General features: G+C 38.8%; 1 protein-coding gene across 1 annotated transcript; it reads right to left on the reverse strand.

The window, feature by feature from the left end:
• Positions 1-289: 289 nt before the first annotated feature.
• On the reverse strand, positions 290-21,710 carry DPH5 (diphthamide biosynthesis 5). The gene is made up of 7 exons (XM_009581991.1): positions 21,571-21,710; positions 18,235-18,359; positions 14,790-14,898; positions 4,761-4,881; positions 2,586-2,625; positions 1,401-1,504; positions 290-539 (listed from the first exon to the last, which is right to left on the reverse strand). The coding sequence occupies exons 1-7, from the start codon at positions 21,703-21,705 to the stop codon at positions 316-318; spliced, it is 858 nt and encodes a 285-aa protein (XP_009580286.1). The 5' UTR covers positions 21,706-21,710; the 3' UTR covers positions 290-315.
• Between the last annotated feature and the right edge of the window lie 67 nt (positions 21,711-21,777).

A 21,777-nucleotide genomic window follows, 5' to 3' on the forward strand; every position in this document is an offset into this window, starting at 1 on the left:
CTTCAGTTCTCTACTTGCACTTCTTATCTTAGTCATCAACCTAAGACTGATGTAGATGTCAATGAATTGAATCAGACAAAGGGTTTTTAAGGTTTAAAGGTTTCTGGAGGTGTCTACATGTTAGAAGCTGATACCAGCAGGGGCAGCTTGCAGTTTGTAGCCTCAGGTAAAAGCAGGTTCATGTTCCTACAGTGTTGACTTTTGAAGCAATATACAATCTAACTGTGCTCAGGCAAGCTCTAAATATTCACAGGAATAACTTTATGCTGTCATGAAATTAAAGATGGAGTAAAAATTTGAATGCGTCATTTTTATTTAAGTGGTGTTTTGAATTGCATTATTTTCAAAACTGGAACTATCTACAGAAAAAAGCTTAAGCATTTCTAATTCTAGAGGATGCATAGTGCCTGTAACAATCAAAGAATGTAGTGGACCGCCTAATTCCACTGTGGACATCTGATACAGTGTGCCTGAAGCAATCTTCTGATCTGGAGCACCCACACGTGCGAGGCCAACACAAATTGTGTTTTCAGTAATTTCTGTAAGAAAGAAGATTAAATGCTTAATTTATTGACTAATGGTCCTATCATGAAGGAAAAAGTATTCAAAATGCTTACACTTTAACACTCCAATTAATAAATCGTTGGAATTGCCTAGAAAGAAGCTTGTTCTTCAAAGAAAATAAAGCTGTATCTTAGGGATGTTTATAAGCAAGAATGGGAAGGCAGCAGAAGCAGAATACGAAATTCATTCAGGAATTGTGTTCACTTTGAGGAAACTGCTGCTTCTGATTCATTCTGTATAAAGGATAAAATGAAAGGATTTTCATTTTAACAGTATTTAAGGAATAAACTTTTAAAAGGAGGAATATAGCTAGATGCATTTCTATTAGAAAGGATTTTTATGTAACACAACTGAGTCATCTTTATAGCTGCTGTGATTTCACCCTTGGTCTCAATAAATATCTTTCACAGTTTGCTCTTGACTAGTGTTAAGAATTCAAGGTCAAAATCACAGTTCTGCATCGTTGGGTTAACCTAGATTTGTGCCGGTATTCATGTAGAGCAGAGTGTGACCAGTCTAAATAAAACGGAGCAGAGATTTTGAAGCTCGACTGATCTAAAATGCTCAGAATCCTTCTGCCTCCTGTACAGGCTTACCAAACTGAGGCTTTGACTAAACCTCCAGGAGCCACTAGTGTTCGTTCATCTGTGGTCACTGAACTACACTATGCTCAAGCTCTGCCAAATCCATCTCATGACTAGGATTTAAGGCAGCCCAGTTCCACTGCAGAGGAAGAGAATGCTAAGATTAAGAGGAAGGGAGTAGAGTTCAGAGGCTCATCAGTAAGTGTGACTTGAGAGGGGTAGTAGCAGATAGAAATATTGCAGTAGCAGTACCTGGTTCTTCTCCGTGGAGCCTCCTGTTCTGAATAATGGCAAGAAGCTGTTCTGCAGCTTGATTCACACTCATGTAGCGTGGTGGCTCATAAATCTTTCTTCCTCTGCAGGGAAAGAAAAGTAGAGAAATTTCACATATAACCCATTTCATTATCCCTAGTGTTCTTACAGTTTATTTCAAGAAACCTCTAGACCAGCAAATTGAACTTAAACAGGCCCAGGCTCTCAGGCTGGGCCTTTTAGACAAGAGTGCAATTTTGAAGGAAGACAGAGGTCTCTTGTGCTCTCACCACACCTGTGAAACAGCAGGGCCTCCAGCTGGCAGATCACTGGAGTCCTAAAAGCGAATTCAGCTGCTGCAAGCAATATGCAGGTTTTGCAGCTACTCCTGAAAGATGCATTAGACTTAAATTCAAGGGCAAACTACTGTTTTTCTCTTAAATGCCCTGTAGACAGATGATTACAGACTAGAAATATATTCTTAAATGAAATGCTGCTTTCTTTGCCAACTTGGATTCAGTCAATCAGATTTTATTTTGAAATTCCAGAACAAACAAACCTCAATGATACTGTGAGACTTCACAAATGTTAATTTAGACCAGAGTTACAGCATGCGTATAAAGTAACCATTTATATTTGCCACTGTCAAAACATACAGATTGCAGAGAGATGATTAAGATGTGGCAAGAGCTTTTTTGAATACAGTGAAATGAATTTAAGAGCACTTTTACATATTGCGTCTTTAGCTGTTAAAAAAGGGTGGTATGTATCCAGTACTTCACACTGTTTCTAGCCAGAGTAAGGAAGAATGAATTCAGAACACTGTTTCGGCTATTAATCTATTTCAGGATGGGACAGAACAGTAGTAAAATAACACTTCATTTGCCAAGCAGAGAGCTTACCCCATTCTGACTCAATGCCTCTCACAGAAACAGTTAAAAAAAAGATTACGCTGTGCTGCAACTTCATTCAGTTTACTGTAAATAAAGCCAGGTCCTACTGTAATGAACAAAAAAGTTCCACTCCTTGTAAGAAACAAAAGGCTGTGGCCACTGAGAAGTACAAGAGGAGAAGGCAGGTAAGTTCAGTATTAGACTATGGGTGAAGAACCTTTGTTCCTTGTACAAAAAAAACCCTTTGTAAATACACTCTGTGTTTCTACATATTTTCAAAATGGTGACTCACTTCATTAGATTCTCCAGAGACTGCTCCTTCACTTTAATATCTGTAGAACAAAACAGGTATTAAAACGCAGCTTCCCTACAAACTTCCCACTTAGTTTTCTATCTAGGTAAAGCTTAATTTAATTAGCAGATTCTATAAACTTTACAACAACATTTTAGCTATTACAGGAAAAAGGAATATGGATTACACTCTACTGTTTCACATGTTAATAAATCACAAAGTATTGTGATTTTATGCATGTGATTTTACCCAAAGATAGGGCAAGTTTCACAGATTCCAGAGGAACATAGATGACTAAAAATACTGCTAAGTGTACAAATAGCAGGCATATTTACCTTAGGATAGCTAAATGCCAGGATGTTTAAGCACACCAGGGTATTGGGACTACTCTTAAATTATGAGTACATTGTGGTCACAAAAGGTAGAACAGTATGACTGATGGACAGTCATTACATCACTGCCATGCAGGAACCTGACTTTCGTTAGCACTTCCTTCCTGTCCCAATCAAAATTTAGAACAATCTTCTGTTAGGGGGAAAAAAAAAAGGATTTGGGCAAAAATGAAATAGAGAAGGGGTCAGGTAAGACTCTGCACATCTGCAATTTTATGAAACTCTAATTGACCACAATCTCCAAGAGGCAATCGAACATTGTCTGTATTCAAATGCCCCCAAAATATTATCATAGTGAAAGCTGGATACATTTTTAACCTTGATTCTTAAAAAAAGTATTGTATAAGTTATACAATCAACTCCTAAACCAAAGTGACTCTGAAGAAAGGGGTTTAAAATGCAAAACTGCAAGACTATTAGTGCACAGTTTACCAAATTGCTTACATGTCCGTGAAGTCACTTTGAATTCAGAAGTTTATTAGCGCTAACCTTTTTATGTCACATTGCTCATCTGGTAATCTAGTCTAGTTGGATAAACAATCAATACATAGACCAGAACGACCAAGTAGTATTAAGGGAACAATTAATTTGGAAATTGGTAGTTTTCAGCTGTGAGCTACAATGCGATGCAGGTACCACAACTGTCCCTGAAACATGAGATTTAGAATTCAATTTTACTGTTTCAAAATTTTTACTTTCTCACTACCGCATAAAAAAATAACATAAAAAGGGAGATCATAGAAATGATTATACAAAATATCTAAAGAATACTTTAACATATATTGTAATAATCCTTGTTTAAAACACTTGTTAAGTCATCCTTCTTTAAAACAAATCACCACAATTCTGATTTTTAGCCAATTTTGAAAACAAACAACTTTCAAGGCATTGGAAAGTTTGAAGTGCCGTGATGCTTACACATTTAAATTGTTTCCTGCTCAGGATTCCTCCAGTTACCACAGAATTTGTTTTTACTTAAAATACTGATTTATTTAGCACTGATAGATCCCAGCTGTGTCTGAAAGCTGATACAGGAAGGTATATAATTATATATAGAAATATGCAAGTGCCTTATACTTTACATGCAGGCAGTTCCATAAGCTTTAAGGAGTTAGCTAGACTAGTAGAGTTACTCAGAAAGTGGCTTTCAGCCAAGGATTGTTGGGTAGGATAAAGATCAGACAGCACCATGGGAGAGCCTGGGGACAGCGGTCAGGTGGGAGCAGTATTCTGTTTCAGCTCCATGATCAGGAAGGATTTTTTACAGCACTGAAGCTTCTCACATGACAATCACCTTTTGCCAAAACACCGTTAGATGAGATAATTTAGGAAAGGGAATATCACCTTACAAAACAGAAATGTGGTTAAATGTATGATTTAGCTTCCCAGAAAGTCAAATGTGTTGAGCTCTAACCTAATTAAGTCAATAAAAGATAGCTTCTAGTCACTGCAATCTGATTTGGATCCTGAGCTTGATCTAGCTTAAAATCACACTGATCTTTAGAGCAAATATGGGCCTCCTGCTCCTATTTGACTTCTACAAAGGCATAATTTTTTACGGATTTTCTGAGGAGGAATTAAATTCCTGGCTGCTGTAGCATGAACAATGGCTGAACTGACTCTAAGTACACATACACTAACGTTCCAATTTTTGGTATATTTTCAAAAACATAGGTTAGCTAAGAACATTTGTTTAATCACAGACTTCATCTCATGCCTATCACTATTGTTTCTGGACACCGTGGAAGATGGTAGCTAAGGAAACAGGGTAGCTGCTGCTTACCAAGTAAGCACAGTGTGTGCATTCCATTCTGCCTGTTCTTCTCGATCTTGTCAAAAAAGCTCTCTGGCTTCCATATATCTGTCCAAAAAACTATAGAAACTGTCTCTCCAAAATTGTACAACTGTAAAACAAAGCAAATGCAATAACACACATACACAATAAGAAAAAAATTAGTAGTAGAGCATACAAAAATGCTATGAAAATCATGACCAATTGGCAACACCGGAAAGTCCTGAGCCTAGTTAATAAAGAAGTGTCATAATGGAGATGTGCTCTTGTTCTTTTACTCTCCAAACAGTAAAGCATGTTAAAGAACGACTAATGAACTACCTGAAATTTTTTATCTATCTCTGCATTCCCTTTTTCAATGTATATTAACTAACTTTCAGTCTACCTTCTGTTCTTTGTTACTTAATTCTGAAGTCCTTTTAAAGGCAAAACTTTGTAAGACTAGCATGAAAACTAGTACTTCTTATTTCTTATTTTGATTAAGGCTAGGCAACTTCTAATAATGCTGTAATAATTATAATATTTTGATTCTACTGATACGGTAGTATTTGTATTAAAACAGCACTTTCCTGCAGATGAAAGCTGTATCATGCAAAAGAAGTTACATTCTAAAAAGACAGTGGATATGGTGATCTGAAGACAGAGACAGATTGTGCATGAAGCAGAGAGGTGCAACATTTTTTATGTACATACGGTAAGAAGAATATTGCTAGCAGATTCCATGTCAAACATGCTCACTGATTTTATTCTCAATCTTAACACTATTTATTACTGTAAGTCCCTAATCTCGGTGAAGATATTTGAAGCAATTTGCCAATCATTTCCAGTGACACAAAAGCGAAACTCGTATGTAACCTAAGGCAGCGTTTGGCTTGGAAGTTTCTGTAACTAACTTGAAAAAGGGCAAAACCATGCATCAATTTTGGTCAATTCAGCTCTGGAATGGGGCCATCCCAGATGGATTTTACAGCTTGCCAATATTCTGTCTGCTCAAGCCCATCAGAGAAACACGGGCTATATGGACTAACCTCCCCACTTCCTCTGTAAACCTGGAAGGAAAAACTGCTTTTCCAAGCCCACTGCAGGAGGCACTCTGTGTGCTGTTAGCAGAGAAGAGGACCCCATGTAGAAGCAGCTCTGGCAGCTCTGTACCATCTGGGGATTCCCCTATACATACTTATTTTACTGTGGCATTAGGTTGCGGTTTTAACCCCTTTATGCTGGAAGAGCAGAATTTGAATCAAAGCAGAAACATGTTTGTTTTCAAAGGACCAAAAGCTCAAATTTTATCCATTCATGCTGATAGGAACAGTGTTTATTCAAAGATTCCTGGAATATTACTGAAAACATTTCCTCTTTTAAATATTTCATTCTAGCACAAGGACAAGAACACCCAGAGTACATTTCACAACCTAAAGGTTCTTCCCGTAAACTAAATATAGGTTGAACCAAATGAATTGCTCCTGATGTAACTTCTTAACTATTTCAAGGCTGTGTTCTAGAAAAAGAAAAAAAAACAAGCTATGTTTTGCCTATTTTTCATGTGGCTAGCTAGAACTCTTTCCATTTTGTACCAAATCTGAAGAAAAACTATTAGAACAAGGAGTTTCACTTTCTCCCCTTTACTGTTAGAGCATCTGGGGGCAAGTTAACCTTTCATCTCATTGGTAGTATACCTCAGTCACCTACAATTGCTGAAATGTCCGGTACCACCCTAACTAACCAGCTTACCATCTGCCACCTGAAAGTCGCTGCAGCCATTTCCCAAAAGCAGCAGCCCTTGTTCAGTACAGAAAGTGGCCTGAATTAACCTCAAATCTCATCCCAGTCCCTTTGGCATTTTGATAACCTGAAGGAGAGCAACTTCCACCTCTGCCTTTTAGCAAAGAAAAGGATGTGCAGAAATGGGCAAAATGTTACTATCTGATCAAGCATTTTGTTGGGAATCAGATCTTTTAAACCATTCTGCCACATACTAAAAACAAGTTTGGCATTCAACTTTATACCCTACAGCACTTGTTCTGATTGTTATTTTTCTCTTTTCCATTGATCATTACAAAGATTCTCCATCATCTTTGCCAACAAGAAGTGAAGCAAGTTATGCTTTTTGTGCAAGCACTGCCAGTCAGATTCACTGAATCTGTCCTTTGTTTACCAGGTTTTGCATTAAAACTGAAGTCTGAATGTCAAAAAAGAATAAAACACTTTTGTCAGAAATGGCCTTCTATTCAATAGAAATAACTTCAGAATATCTTCACGAAGTATTGATATCATGAAAACTGTACTTACAGTCTCACAAAAATACACTTGTTTTCTCAGCACCTGGACAGCACAGAAGTAACTTCTACACCAACAAGAAGGAAGGGGGCATATTTTATTAACCTCCTAGAAACGCCTTTGCGACTTATACCCCTCTACTAACTGAACTTCTAAAGAATAGATTTCCTAGCACAAATGCATACATATTTTTACTTTAAATTAAAGAGGGGAAAATACTACTTTGGAAACTTTCTGGTACACCAACAATCTATGAATGCTGTGGAACTGAAGCAATAAATGGATACCCCTATTGTGCTCGACTACTTGTAAGCAATTACCTTAGAAGCATTTGTACAGACACAAACAAGTATTTCTTTCTCATCCAGCATTCGATCTCTGCAGGCGTGTGACATTTAGGCAAAGATAGGCACTGCCCTTCCACCAGAGCAAGCCTGCATTAAAGAGGCAACACATATCTGTATCAGAACTTATATTTTTAACTCTCTCCCCGTACCTCATGCAGATTCAGTTTGTTCCTAATAGTTTCCTGTGCTGTGTTCTAATTTCTACCTCTTGAAATCTAGCATGAAGTATCAGACTTTCAAGAAAAGCCTTGCTGCAGAGAGAGCAGTAAATACCAAAAATCCTACGGATTCAGCAGTTACAGAGGACAGCAGGTCCACTAGAGCCAGAAACCACTGAAATTAAAAAAATATTCTTTCCACCAACCATAGAAGACTGAATAGGGCCCCAAAATTGCAGAAATCATGCTTGTCATTGGAATAAAACTGTGACACTAAGGTGTATTACAACACAACTAAGGATTAATGTCATGCTTTGAGATTGTTAAGAAGTTGTTTAATAAGACAATGAAGAGCTCTGTATATTTTCAGTGAAACGATCATGCTGTACAGTTGCTGGCACAGCTTTAAAGAGAGGCAACAGCAAATGAAGTTTCACAGTCATCTTCTGTGTGCTGCACTCTACATTAAGCAGCTGGCGTTTATGAGTGGGCAAGATTTGTTCTGTAGAAGCTAAAACATCTCAAGCATCACACTTGCACTAATCATCAGATTTGTTAGAGTGCCTACATTCTGCTCAGGCACAAAAGTGCCAGAATTTCAAAGGGCTCAGTGAAATGGTTGGACAGACATTTCATGCTCTCAGCTTGGAAACGAACCTTCTTACCTTCTCCCTAATGCTCAAAAACTTCACAGAAAGATTTCAAAAGGTCATTTTGAAAGACCTCAGCCTTTGGAAACACCCCTCCCCCCGCCCAAGTAGCGATTGGCTTAAGCAAAGCTTTGTGCACTTAAATTTTGCAATGCAATAGCTGAAGTCAGGAAAGGAAGCCAGAACTCTCTAGTCCGAGGCAATGCTCTGTCCGCTAGAGTTTTCTGCCTCTCACAAAATACTGGAGAAAGCTGTTCTTCAACTCACACTTTCACCACCTCAGAACAAGCTATAACTTCCTGTTTTATTTACACACATAACATGAAAGAATGTCTGACAACTTTTGGTACTGAGGTGCCTGTTTTCAGTTAGTATTTTTAACCCTTCTGTTAATGATATTTCTTATTTACTTGTTGTTTATATAAGCAGAATTGATTGCTAATTGAAAGGCCAGAATAAACTGTGAGAGAAAAAGTGCTGTACCATGATCTCAGCTTGGAAAGCCTGCAGGCAAGTGAAATTTCAGTGAAACTACTGAGCAACTTCGTTAATGGCCAGTCTGAATGACATCAGACACCTGAAGCTATCCAAATCAGCAGTCCTCACTTAAAATACTGGTGTGGCTAATCACCACAAAAATATAGGGCATAAAAAGAAGGAACAAGCTGAGACTAAATAGGGAAATTAAAAAAGGAAGATCCCCCATCCCCTCTAAAAAGTACTAAAGCAAGCAGGAGAGAAGATGCGAGACAATATTAAAGGTCAGTAGGGCAACAGCTGCAGAGAAACCAAGAAGTAAACATTTCAAAATGCAGACATTTATTTTTCCAGCATCCTTCCCAGAATTATTGCTGTATCAGCTGCAATGGTGACAAGGCAATTCTTCACTTATGAGCCTACCTCCTTTCCTAGAATTTCAAACAGCTTCAGAACTAGATAGATGTCAGGGGAAGAAGGTAAAAAGGAGTCTTATCATTACATTTTTCAGACCTGGCAGCTGTATACATATGCAAAAGCCTGTAAACCCTGTAGGACTGAAACGCTGCTCAGCTATGTTCTGTGTTGAGATGGCCACAGGTTACACTGCAGATAGTGCTCACAGGACAGGTGTGTTCTGCAAATGAAGATACTGCACAGCCTGATCACATCCCACTGACAGACACCAAGAAGCTTTTTCTCCTAAGGCTATTCCTCAATGGAATTTGGAGATCGTAGAGCACCTTGCATTATCCCAGATTGCTTCTTGATAAATCCCAATGAACATACACAGAAAAGCTAAGACATGTTTTGTTTATCCTTGTCATAAGAGTTTTGACGTGATGCTATACAACGTTCATCCTCAGAAAAAGGAACCTAACAAGTCAGATTTTTCCCCTTATCCTCCGTAACCAGTTAACAACCCTCTAGACCATATACATCAGATTAAAGGGCTCCTGCTGTTCTTTATATTATATATTCTTGCTAGAGAACAGCTTAGGAAGTAGGACAATCATCAACAAAAAGGTAGCAAGAATCAGTCAAGCTTCATTTTTGCTTGTGATTGGTCATATGAAACAACCACAAGCCAAGCTCTAGCCCTTTACACTATCTTATTTAGTACTGCAGACCTTTAGCAACTTTGAATGCCTCTCATGAGAACCTTCACATGAAATTGAAAGTTTTTAGCATTCACACACACAGGGCTATGACTCCTTTTTATACTGCAAGCCAAGATTGGCTCAGCTCTCCCAAAAACCTCCAGTCCGCTTAGTACATGCCAGAGAGAAAGGAACTCTGAAGAAAAGGATGTTTGGCTGAGGGAAGCCCACTCCACATGATTGCAGTCTTCAGGAGGCCGCTGAGACAAATCACATAAAAGCAGCTGAAGGGAAGAACACATTTTTCTCTTGGCTGTCTCCTGTATCAGCACTTAGGAAATAGCCACTCCACAAGCAGAACAAAATTCAGCTATCAAAAGACTCAGAAACTCCAAGCAAACTTGAACAGGACAGGATTTTCCCTCCAAGGTAATGTCACCTTATCTTTAATAACCTCCTAAGACTTTTCCCAGCAACATTAAACAATGATTCCTTCCCACCCTGGTCACTTGGGTTACTAATCTGAAACGAAGATATCTAAATGGAGAGAAAAATCTGTTCTGGTTAAATGGATGTTTCTGGGTCATGTTTGCTGGTGACAAATGGCAGTAAGTTGAACAGCAATTCTGAGTAATGAAGTGGTGTGACTAGCACTGATTTAACCTTTAATTGGTTTGAAAAACAAATGCCAACTTCTAAAAGGCTCAGAAGCTGGTACTAAGTGAGAAAACCAACCAGTGACAGAAAACAGTTTATTTTACCTGTCAGTGAATAAAAAACATTTTGCATAGAGCCCCTCCTATGAAAGCAAAGAGTATTTTTGAAGATTAGGGCACAGAGAGAGGGTGGAACTCAGAGGTTCTGCTCCTGCAGCTACTACAGGCTTTCTATTTGGCTATGAGCACAGCGAGTAATGATAGCATCCTATATTACTTATAGATAAGCATTCCTTATCTAAGATAAGTAATATTTTTCTACTTGACACTGAAAATGTACTCACCTGTTCAGTAAAGACTCAAAAATAACATAGTAAGCACTGCTTTTGCATTTAAGTGACCAGCTAGTAGCGAAAAGACAAAACTATTTTATAACTGTAATTGTCTTAGAAGAATTAACTGGACTGCACACAAAAAAAAATCAAGATGAGTCACTGAAAGAAACAAGGGGACATGCAGATGTTTGTTCTGAAGCTATTCAGGTGGAAAGTGGGTATGTCTCAAAAGAAAGGCAGGTCTTTGCCGTGACATGTTTTTTTCCTAGCTACCCTACCAAAATATAAAGTAAATGCTTTCAAAACCAGTAACACCACTCTCCCATAAATAAGTGGCTCATTTTAGTCTTTTGTCTCATCCTATTGCTTGCCTTCAGCTTTGCACTTTAGTTCTCAATCTTCTTCTTTTACAGTATTGCTATTATCTCAAGCCATTTCAAGCTGCATCATTCTTTCACATGCATCACAGGTGAGTATGATGCAGAGTCTTCCTCATGTGTTTGACCATCCATCCTGCTACCTCAAAGATATAGACCAGAACTGGGTCAGAGAGAATTCTGGCTCGAGAGCACCACTCTGGCCAGTGACCTTCCCAAACTAACCCAGATGTCATGCAGATTAGGAAGGAAGGAAATAGGTGTAAATTGGAGATCCTGAGTTTTCTGCCTCTTTATTCTAGGGCTAAAAGCCTTAGCAATCAGCCCTATTCTGAAAAACTGAGTGCGGGTACAGATAAAGCCATGGCAGTCAAGCTAGGCTCTCCCTTTGTTCTCAGCTTGCAATGCTGAATCCTAGTCGGATAGAGCCAAGGCAATGTCTTGCTCACAGGGTAGCTGAGCAGTGGTAGAACAGAGGTAAGTCTGTTACCTAAAATACTAAGCTTTCCAAAGCTACGGAACTACAGTGCAGCTGCTGATGAGGAAAGTTGAACTGTCTCACTAGTTACCACCCACTACAAGTGCTCTCTGAGAATTTCGGCCTTCCCCTGGGGACTTCAGTCCCCTCTCCCTGACTTCCCTGGCAGTGTGCATAGATACCAAACTGCATGATTTCCTTCACTGGTGGTTGCTCCCCACTACAACAGGAGTCAGAGCGATCAACATACCTACATGTCAGATTCCAGACAAGAGAGGTGAACCAGCAGAGAACGTGCTGAGGCACTCACACACAGGCACTTCTCCTGGCTTCTCCCCCACCCCCCAGCTGTATTCACTTGTTTTTGAGGGAAAAGATGTTCTTCAACCTTGAGAAAAAAAAAACTGACACAGTGAAGCACAGCAAGAACAGTGTAAAAGAGGGAGCTGCAGCAAGTCATAGAGCCTTATGCCCAGTCAGACTAATACTTTGGTAAGTTATACTATCCCCTGCTTTCAAGAGCTATAGCTCATTGTATCAATCTGTGAGAGCTTCCTAGAAGTTCAAAAAGTTTAATTTTCAAAACTAAAAAAAAACCCTGTTCTTTGTACAAATACAATCTTCACCTGTGCAGCCTTCAAAACAGCTGCACTGATTCTGTTAAGCGGGCAAGACAGTAAAAAAAAAAAGTATTTGAAAATAGATATTCACCCTTCTTTACAATTTGGCAAGAAATATATCTATGAATTGAAGGTAACAAGCCATCACTAATGCTCTACTGACTTCAGTAACTCACTACTGTTCAGGGAAACTGCGCAACTACCAGAATGATGTTGGCTGCACAGAAACATTGCTCTGATGACAAGAGACACGTTCTTTTGTGAACAGACTGGGCTGTAGCTGCATTTTACTGAGGGTCTAATCAGCAGTTACAGCTCACTACGCACATGGCTTTCAGAACAGCATATAAAGGTGTTTCCTGTTTTTCTCTAGTAAGAAAGAAAGAGGTTTTGTATCACAATCAGATTAAAACAAGAAAAAAACCCAAGCCTTTTCTGTGGTGAAGCAAAAGAGGAATCCCTGCTATACTTGACAGCCACTTTGCAATTTGAAACACAGATACTCCAAAACTAAATTGATGGCAGGAGACAGCCATGAACGTAAAGACTGATAAAGAAATTATAAACTTCCACCACAACTCTAATTAAATCACAGGCTGCTTTTTTGTAAGATACCCCTCACTTGCTGTTTATGCCTGTAAGGAGCAATGAAGAGTAAACATACAGCTGGTTATAGTCTGTCCGGTAATAAAATATCATCACTATTTCCTAAAATGCTTTATACAACAACAGGAATGTTGACTTATGAGAAGGCAGCCCCTCCCAAGCCAGAATGGAAATGGGGACTAATGCCAGAGTGAGTAACATCACATTTCCTTCATGGTCTGTTCCCTTCAGTGTGGGATAAGGAAATAGTAAACTAATCTCCAAAACTCTGCATATGTGAAAAACCTTATGGACTGTTTGCAATATATTCCCAGTTAGTCTTCTGCTCTTTTTTTCAATTAACCTAGAAGCTCTATACTCCTCCTTCCTATGCCTAGCTGGAGTTGTGGGGGAAGCAAACTTTCAGAAAAGTTGGTCACCTATTCTCTTTGGGAATACGAGCCTTGCATCGTCCTTCGTAATAAACGTAAAAGAACAGTAAAAAGACAGCAGGTAGTAGAAACTACTTGTCAACAGCTTGACAGCAGAAGCAAACTTTGCACCACCATGAAGCCAAAAGGGGAAAGGGTGAGCCCCAGCCTCAACTCGTGTTACCCGCCCCAGTAAGTGCAGTCATGCGACAGCTGCCATCTGCCTGCTGTACATGTAGATTTTAGACACCAAGGAGCCTATTTCCTTCCTAAAAGATAATTTTGCCCAAGTCTTACAGCAACAGGCAGGTATCACTAAGAAAGTGCTCACAGGAAGAATTCTAAAGAATGTGAATCCTGTGCTGCATTCCCTTTAGCATTAGCATTCCATCTCAGAACAGGTGTCAATGCAGTGTTGCTGAAGTGCCAGATCGGACAGGGCTCTCACATTTCTAAACCATTCGGATGTGATCAAAGCCAGAGATAATACCCAACTTACTGCAACAGATTTTCTGCTGCTGGGCAGCATTGAAATAAGGCTATTGGAGTTTGTCAGTGTAAATTTGAAGGTGTCAGTTGTTTGTTGAAATTTAAAAAATGGTGTTTTTTTATGTTAAGCTAGGAAGGAATGCTTCCTCCTTCAGTGATGAAAACTTATTGTTCAAGGCCTCAACTCTTGTCTGTAGTACATTCCTGCGCTTGTTTTCGGTTTTGGTAAAGTGGGAGCTTGGTTTAGGGGATCCCATATACAGGGAACTGTTCTGAACCTTGAGAGGGCAGGTTCTATGTTAAAGTAATGAACAAGAGGGGGAAGCTTCAACTAATTTATATGATACATCACTGCCGAAACATTTTCCATGCAAGAAAAGTAATAATGGACCTATAAATGTGTAAAAGGAAGTAGAGAAGTATTTTCTTGGGGGACACTAGACCTTTTCTACTTTAGCCATTCAAGAAGTACAAAAAACTGTAACTTGTTCTTCTAGCCCTTGGCTAGGCAAATCCCTCCTCTCTCAGCAGATGGGCAAAAAGTGAAGACAGGTCAACCTCGGAGAGAAAGAATGCATCATATACAAGATTTCGGAATTAGTTACGATCTGAGTTGGGCACATAGACAGGCTTGTGCATGTATTCCTTTTATGACAAGACCAGCATATTTCTAAACAGGATAACAACCTAATTTAAGAATAAACTTATCAGGTGACCATCAGTAGTAGAAGGAAGCCAACATGAGCAAAGCTTTATCTGTAAAATAACTTAAATATCACAGTCTCCTGGGGCAGAAGAAAGTTAAGAGAGCAGAGAAGAATAGAAGTGTTACTATTCATTTTCACATGCGCTCATCAAAAGGGACTTTTGCTGACACGTAGCATGCTGAAAAGGAAGTGTTAACAAATTCTGACAACAGAAGTGTACAGTTGCTACAGATCTTCAAACTTCAGATTGCAACATGCACTGCTATAGCAGTAGAAGAGCACACCAATTCTAAGTTTAGCAGTTGTGGAATAGCATATATACAAAAATGTTACCTGTAAACCACAGCAGCCCACTGCATTCATTATTGAAGCATTATGAATGACCTTGTATGGAATCCCCAATTTTACCGCACGTAGTACTAAGTCACTGTGCGTCGTGGCCCTGTGTTAAGAAAAGAAAGGAATTAAAGATTGAAAAGATGAAGTGACCAAGTGTTACTAGCATTATAGTTTTGAAAGTAAAATTAAACCCTTCACAAGTAGGGCAATGCAGAAGTGCCAAAAGGGCAACAATAACTTGACTAATTGTTACAGGAAAGTAAAAACTCCAATAAGGCTTCCATATGTCATCTTCTCTAGCTGAAAATACAGGCATCCTCAGTATGTTACGGTTCTTTGCAGCTTCCTGGCATCATTAAAACTGTAACACCAACACAATTGTTACTTTTTAAAGTAGCTTTGGCAAGAACTTGAAAAGAAAAGTTCCATTTATCCTTTGTCTTCTGCAGGTGTCTGTTGGACATCTGTTGAACTGCAAAGGTCAACTCTATTTGGCATAGACTTCAACAAAACTCCTATACTCGCTGCACAGCCAGGCCTTCTCCCATCTGCACCAGTGCATGCCAGGAAAGCAACACACTCCAACAAGAACTTTGAACAGACTGAGGTAAACCACATGCAGTACTTCGAAAAAAAAATCCTTAGACTAAACCAACTTTTATAATATTTAAGCCAAATTACTCAAATTAACAATGCCTAAGTTTGAGTGATCAAGTTTATTCTGAAATAATTAAGAAAATTCTAGTTAAGCTTAGAACTGAGCTAAATTTGGCTCCAGGTCTAATGCTCAATAAACACCTTGCAGTAACTGGTACAAGAATTACTGGGCTTGTAGTTAATGCAATTGGGATTACAGTCCTTCTCTATAAAGTATATATAAATATACTATATAAAGTAGTGGATCTATATAAAGTATATATAGATCCAGAAAATCTTTGAACTGCAACAATGTTTACATATGTATCTTGTTTGCATGTATGCTTACATACATGCTAGGCCCTCCATTTTCCATGTGAAATATGAAAATGCACCTACCCCTTCCCTAAATTTATCAGACTTGAACAATGGCCTTAGCCATCTCATTCCCAAGATGTACCACACATTTCTGTGTCGCCATTCCAAAGAAGGAAGCAAAGAAAGAAATAGCATATGCCAATCAGAATAATTAAATAGGAAGACTGCTTTCACCCTGGCCTGGTTCAGTTACCCTAACAGAATTCCCCTGATTTTTAGCCTGATAATTTTGATACTGCATGTCTGGTGCTTCATATCAGAACACAATCAGCAGATCAGGTGCTTCAGACTGGAACACAAATGTGGCAGCAGCTGGCAAGGCTGTAAGGATCAATCATTTAAAAAAGAAATCAATTTCACTGGAGGAAAAAAAATAGAGGAATCTGAATTTGGGAAACCCTGATACAAACAGGCTCCCAGACCTAGAAGAATGCAGTAAAGTGATATAAAACAACACTTTGGTTCGTAAACAAACTATGCTCCTGACTTCCATAAGCAAAGGTGATTTAAGAATCTTCTAAGACAAGAGGGGACTAGTTTTATGGCCTTGTATTATTCCCTTCACATACATAGGACAAGGAGCACTGGTGGATTTTGTGGTTATGCTAATACTGACCAAGGGATCAGCTGGCTTTATTCACTAAAATTTGCTCCAGCCAGTATTTTCTCCCAATAGATCTGTCCGTAATGACTGTAGCTAAAAGCAGAAGTGCCCTCATGAGCACTTGGCTAATACCACCAAAGGCTTCATGGAGTCAGCCTTCTGCACCCGGAGCTATACTAGTATTTTCTGTCACTGATAGAGATTTTAAGTTTTTAGGGTAGTAATAATATGAATGTTAGCACCAGCTTAGATGAAGGTGGGCTTGCCAACTAAAATTGTCAGGTTCCTACTAGCACATCCATAGCTGTTACCACATACGCAGATAAAAACTTGCAGTGAACAGCAGTAAGAAGAACGACAGGGGCACAGCTTGTTTTATTACTTTAACCATTAACCACCAACACTTAAGATTTCCTAAGGCTGCCAAGTACTCTTCTTCCCTGCAAATATACTTGAAACGCTATGATCAGCTGCAGTCACACGCCTTCTATCCTCCTCCCATATGGCTTCTGTTAGGACAGAAACATTCAGTACTCTTTCCTAGTAGCCTCATGAACCCCTAAATCCTCAGAGCTCTATGTGGGTATAGAAGCAGTTCTAGCTGCAATATTAAGAGCTAGGAATATAAACATTTAGAAAGAAGCAACTCATTCAGAAAAAGGCTAGTCTTCTATAATGGTGTAGTATGTTAATCAGAATTGAAGTATTTTGATGCTGAAACTAATGATAGCTGAGGCAGATCAAGGTACTGCTTACAAGTAGCAATGACATTTCAATACATGTTTTTTTTTCATCTTGTGTACTTACTTATATCAGTCACTGGATCAGAGCACAAGGGTACAGGTAATGTGGGTCTACACTCTACATGAATCCTAATTTTAATGTTAACATGCATTGAAAGTATAATTAATATTTCTGAAATACAGCATCATCTGCCCATAAGTACTAGTTTAATATAACATTCTCTTGCCAATTCCCTTCAACCTGTATTTACATAAATTATCCGCTTTTGACAGATGTGCACACTGGTCCTCTTTTTCATAAACTCTCTGTATTTTTTCACTCACAAATAGGGTGCTCAGTGATTTGATTTTTCTTGTGCCCCTTAACATTGTGGTATAAATCTTGAATCACCAGCTGGAGACTAAAAGCTCTTCTGTATGGCTTGACATTGCAGATTGATGATGCCTGACTGAAAAGACAGAAGGAGATCCTTCTGGTGATAGAAAAAGACTATAGCAGGAATAAAAAGTGGAAACAAAAGGCTTAATAAACCAAAATGAGAAGACATTTATAACGACCTAAGTGATTTTAAAAACTAGCATATATCAAAGTAGAAGCACTGTACAACCAACAATCAGTATTCATTCTAAAACAACTAAGCATAAAAGCTGCAGCTTATAAGTACAAATAGCAACTAAAAGAACACTCTCTCAAAACATAGCACATTGCTTAATTATGTGATATCCTAGAATTTCTTCTGTTAGCAGATAAAAGCTGGAACAAAATATTCTCTATAAAAGCTAGCATGGAGAATGAAATGCTAAGTGACTGCTGAAGGAAAGATTTATACATCCTGGAGGGTCCTCATTCCTATCTATAAGGGATATCTGAGCAAGGAAACTCCAGAGCAAGATAAAATGTAGACAATTGCATGTATATTTTTAATGCAATAAAAAAATATGCAAAGACATAAAAAGTGCTTCTGATCTGAAAATCAGTTTCTTCATAAAGAATTACAGTTATGGAGTATGGCTCCTTCCTACTGAAAAAAGAGAGTGATCAAGCTACAGCAATAATTAAAATGTTGCTTTGTCTTACCCAAAAGGATCACCAACTACCAGAAATGCGACATCACAAACATCAGCTTCTTTTAAAATGCTATCTGCTTCTTGTTCCACCATTTCTCGGTCAGCCAAAATCAATTCTTTTCCATAAAATTCTTCCTAGAAATTGAAATTAATAAGAAACACCAAAATAAGACACTTAGGAGTGTTTTCGTATTTCTCTGGGTGCTCACTCAGGAACACAGACAATGGACATGGGAAAGGCCAACTTTATTATTCTCCCCAGCAGTCTGACCCATGTCTTAGAGAACCGTGCCTCCCTTTGGAAGAAGACCTGAGCTTCCCATAAAGCAGCTCCTGAGCTGACAAAAATTAGTCAAGCACATTCTTCTGATACTGACTTGGTTTTTTATGCCTTCTGTGTCAGTTGAGGAGCCGCTCCAAAAGTAGCTCAATGACACCTGCATACTGAAGGTACCTGGGTGGACTCCAGGACTCTAGGTCATCCTACTGTAAGGAATCCCCTCTCACAAGTCTGAGCCTAACTGCTTACGTTAGTTATAATACTGACATCAAACCAGATACAAATACGACACTAGCTATACCGCAACCTAATTTTTTAGATTTTTCCTTAATACATTGTAACTAACCGCATCTAAGGAACGATTTCATATTAATCCTTCATCTTCAGTTCTCTGTAAGAAATACTTTACTATGTATATAGGTAAACATGTATTTGATTGTGTCCTTCGCTTTTCTTCAGCAGCTCAGTAATCATCGTGTCTCTTTGTATGTTTTAAGTGCCTTTATTTCCAGAATCAACCTCATGCGTAATAAAACTTCAGTTAGTTCTAGAACATGTTGTCTGACCATCCTGCACATATCTGTCTCTAAGTCATGTGTCACCATACATTTCACATGCTCTTTAAATGATAAAGTTTTTTTCCCAGGACATAGACCAAAAAAGGTGGTTTTGTTCTAAATAGTGTTCAGAAAATTTGGGTGGTATTACAAATATAACAAATTGATAAAACTATTCATTCAGTTACGGTCCAGAAAGATTTTCCTCTGACTTCTCCTGTGACTTCAGTGATAGCTTCACCTTTGCCTGCAAAGAATAATGAATTGACAAGAGAACCATCATACTTGTACAGAAGCGGAGCAGTGCTTCCATAAAAAAATCCATCACATAGCTAGAGTACTAGATATGGGACCTGTTACTGGGTTCGGTTCCCTTTTCTAAAGATGACTTCCTCGCCATTTTTTAAGAAGTTTCTCTACCTCTGTAAAATGAGGATATTATTTTCCTCATGAAACAGACTGCAACCCGTACAGATTCGATAGAAAGGGGACCAAATAAATGTATAAGCAAATCTTGTATCTGTGATTCAGAACGATTGACGCCCACCCTGAAGTACTGCTGAGGTCAATAGTAAACAAACTACAACAAATTTTGACACTGCATTTGTTTTTATTAGGTATCTTACACTAAATGCACATTAGCAAGTAATACAGCACAACAGGAGCTGATCTATAAAGCAAAGCACTTGGTGCTGAGAATGCAATAACAATGCTACATACATGTTGGTGGGTTTACCATGGGACCAGACTAACTTTAGTCCAGTACTGTAAGCGAATGTACACTACAGAGCATTCCCAGAAGCGCACCATTCAGTTTGTTTTCATCTAATGGAATCTATTTGAGACTGCTCCACAATGCAAATCAAAGCATGTTAATTAGAGAATATATAAAAAGCACTCTCCTGACAAAAACTAAAATGTAGACTCACTGGGAGGTCACTGGGTCCAAACAGTTCTTTCACCAAATTGAGGGCCCATTTAGATGGTCAAATCAAATAGCTTTTAATACACGTTTTAGCCAACAAGATAAACTAAGCAAGTAATGTCATTTGAATTTTGAGATCTGATTTTAAAAGCATCAGCACAGGAGGATTTCTAGAAAATCCCTGCAGGAAAGAATCTGTTCTTTATCTCTTGAGAGCTTTCCCATAACTTTTCATGTTGCTTAGGAGAGACTGACCTTCAGATTACTAAATAAACCATTCAGCGTTGTCACTTGTATGTAAACTGGGCTATATTATCAACACTTGGTGATTAATCCCTCTTAGGCAGTTTCAGGTAAGACAGCATCTTTTACTTTGTTTTTATTGATCACTTTTCCCACCTCTTTGGGACTTCAAGGTTTCCAAAAGACTTAAAACAATAAAAAACAAACAAACGCCCCAAAATAACCAGCATTTTTCTATGTTTCAATGTTTTATTTTCAGCTGGGTAGGAATCCATCAATTTTTTTGATAGCAAATGCAGATTTTGCAAAGTAAAAATATCCAAGTAATCATTTCTATTTTGCAATTTTCCAACTATCCAACAACAACAAAAAAACAACATTTTGTTTTGAATGGATTAATTTCAATTCAGATTGCTTCAGTGTACTGAAAAAAACAGAAAAACATGGAGTATATCTTTATTTCAAGATACAGCAGATATACCAGAGATGGCCCCAAATATTCTAGCCTCACTTGTATCTGGAAGCCACATAATGTTGACTACAAGCTAAAAGTCTCACGTGCTGTATGGATACAGGTATGCATACAAGTACGTTATGGCTATACAGCATCCAAGACCCAGATAGCATCTCTGTATAGTACTACAGTACTACTATAGCTTATTCGGAGGCGAGATCCCTGTTCTGTCGGTAGGTAAGCTCTTTTTTTGGTATTATTTCAACATTAAACTTTATCTTTCTATGACCTGTGAACACATCAGAGTTATAATTTGTACATTTTTACTACTGACTTCTTCCATAAGGTGTGTTTACTAACAAAAGGCTTATCTCCATGTTGTTCGTGTACAGCCCATCTCTGACTGAAGTGTGCATGTTCTGGAAGTCTCAACATGGTGAGACAGCTTGGCCCACAAGGAAACATGGAAATGTGAGACAGTCAAATTATTATTCCCAGCAGGCACACCATAATACCTCAGGCTGAGGTTCAAGGCTCCAAAACATGTATTTTTCTGGCACGTCTTTTGATTTTTTTTTTCTAAACAGATCAGACATTTTTCTAACCCTAACCAAGTTCTCCAATATTTCAGGTTCTCCATACATTGTTAGAATTTGAGATGAAAACTAGCGTCAATGCTTCTAGGAAGGAAAATTTTATTTTCGTTCCAGTCTTCTCACAAGGTAGCGAAACGATTTCTCCTATAAAATATACTAAGTGAAAGTCACGTACATACTTTTTCCGAGAACATTCGTTTCTCCTGCTGACGTTACTGACCTACCAGCCCCAGCACCCTCCTCGCTGCGAGAGGCATGAGGGCCCTGTGCGGCAGCAGGGGCCAGACCTACCAGCGCTTCCTTGCCCACCGTGAGGACGGACGTGTAGGCCTCCAGGTACACCCTGCGGCACCGCCTCACCGCCTCCAGCCCCTTCACTGTGATGTCCTCGGCATCTCCCAAGCCCAGCCCGACCAGATACAGCATGCTCGGGGAGGCCGTTACCGCCGCCACCTATCACGGGAGGGAAACGGGGATCAGCCGGGGCGCCTAACGCCC

Source organism: Fulmarus glacialis, unplaced genomic scaffold, assembly GCF_000690835.1.
Source record: "Fulmarus glacialis isolate BGI_N327 unplaced genomic scaffold, ASM69083v1 scaffold15957, whole genome shotgun sequence".
NCBI classification, from domain to species: Eukaryota; Metazoa; Chordata; class Aves; order Procellariiformes; family Procellariidae; genus Fulmarus; species Fulmarus glacialis.

Excerpts from the sequence above, each read along its gene's own strand:
- DPH5 (XM_009581991.1), bottom strand. The coding sequence starts at position 21,705 with ATGCTGTATCTGGTCGGGCTGGGCTTGGGAGATGCCGAGGACATCACA. Across the intron at positions 2,626-4,760 it reads GCACACACTGTGCTTACTTG|ATATTAAAGTGAAGGAGCAG; the intron begins GTAAGCAGCAGC and ends TTTGTTCTACAG. Across the intron at positions 1,505-2,585 it reads TCTCTGGAGAATCTAATGAA|AGGAAGAAAGATTTATGAGC; the intron begins GTGAGTCACCAT and ends CTTTCCCTGCAG.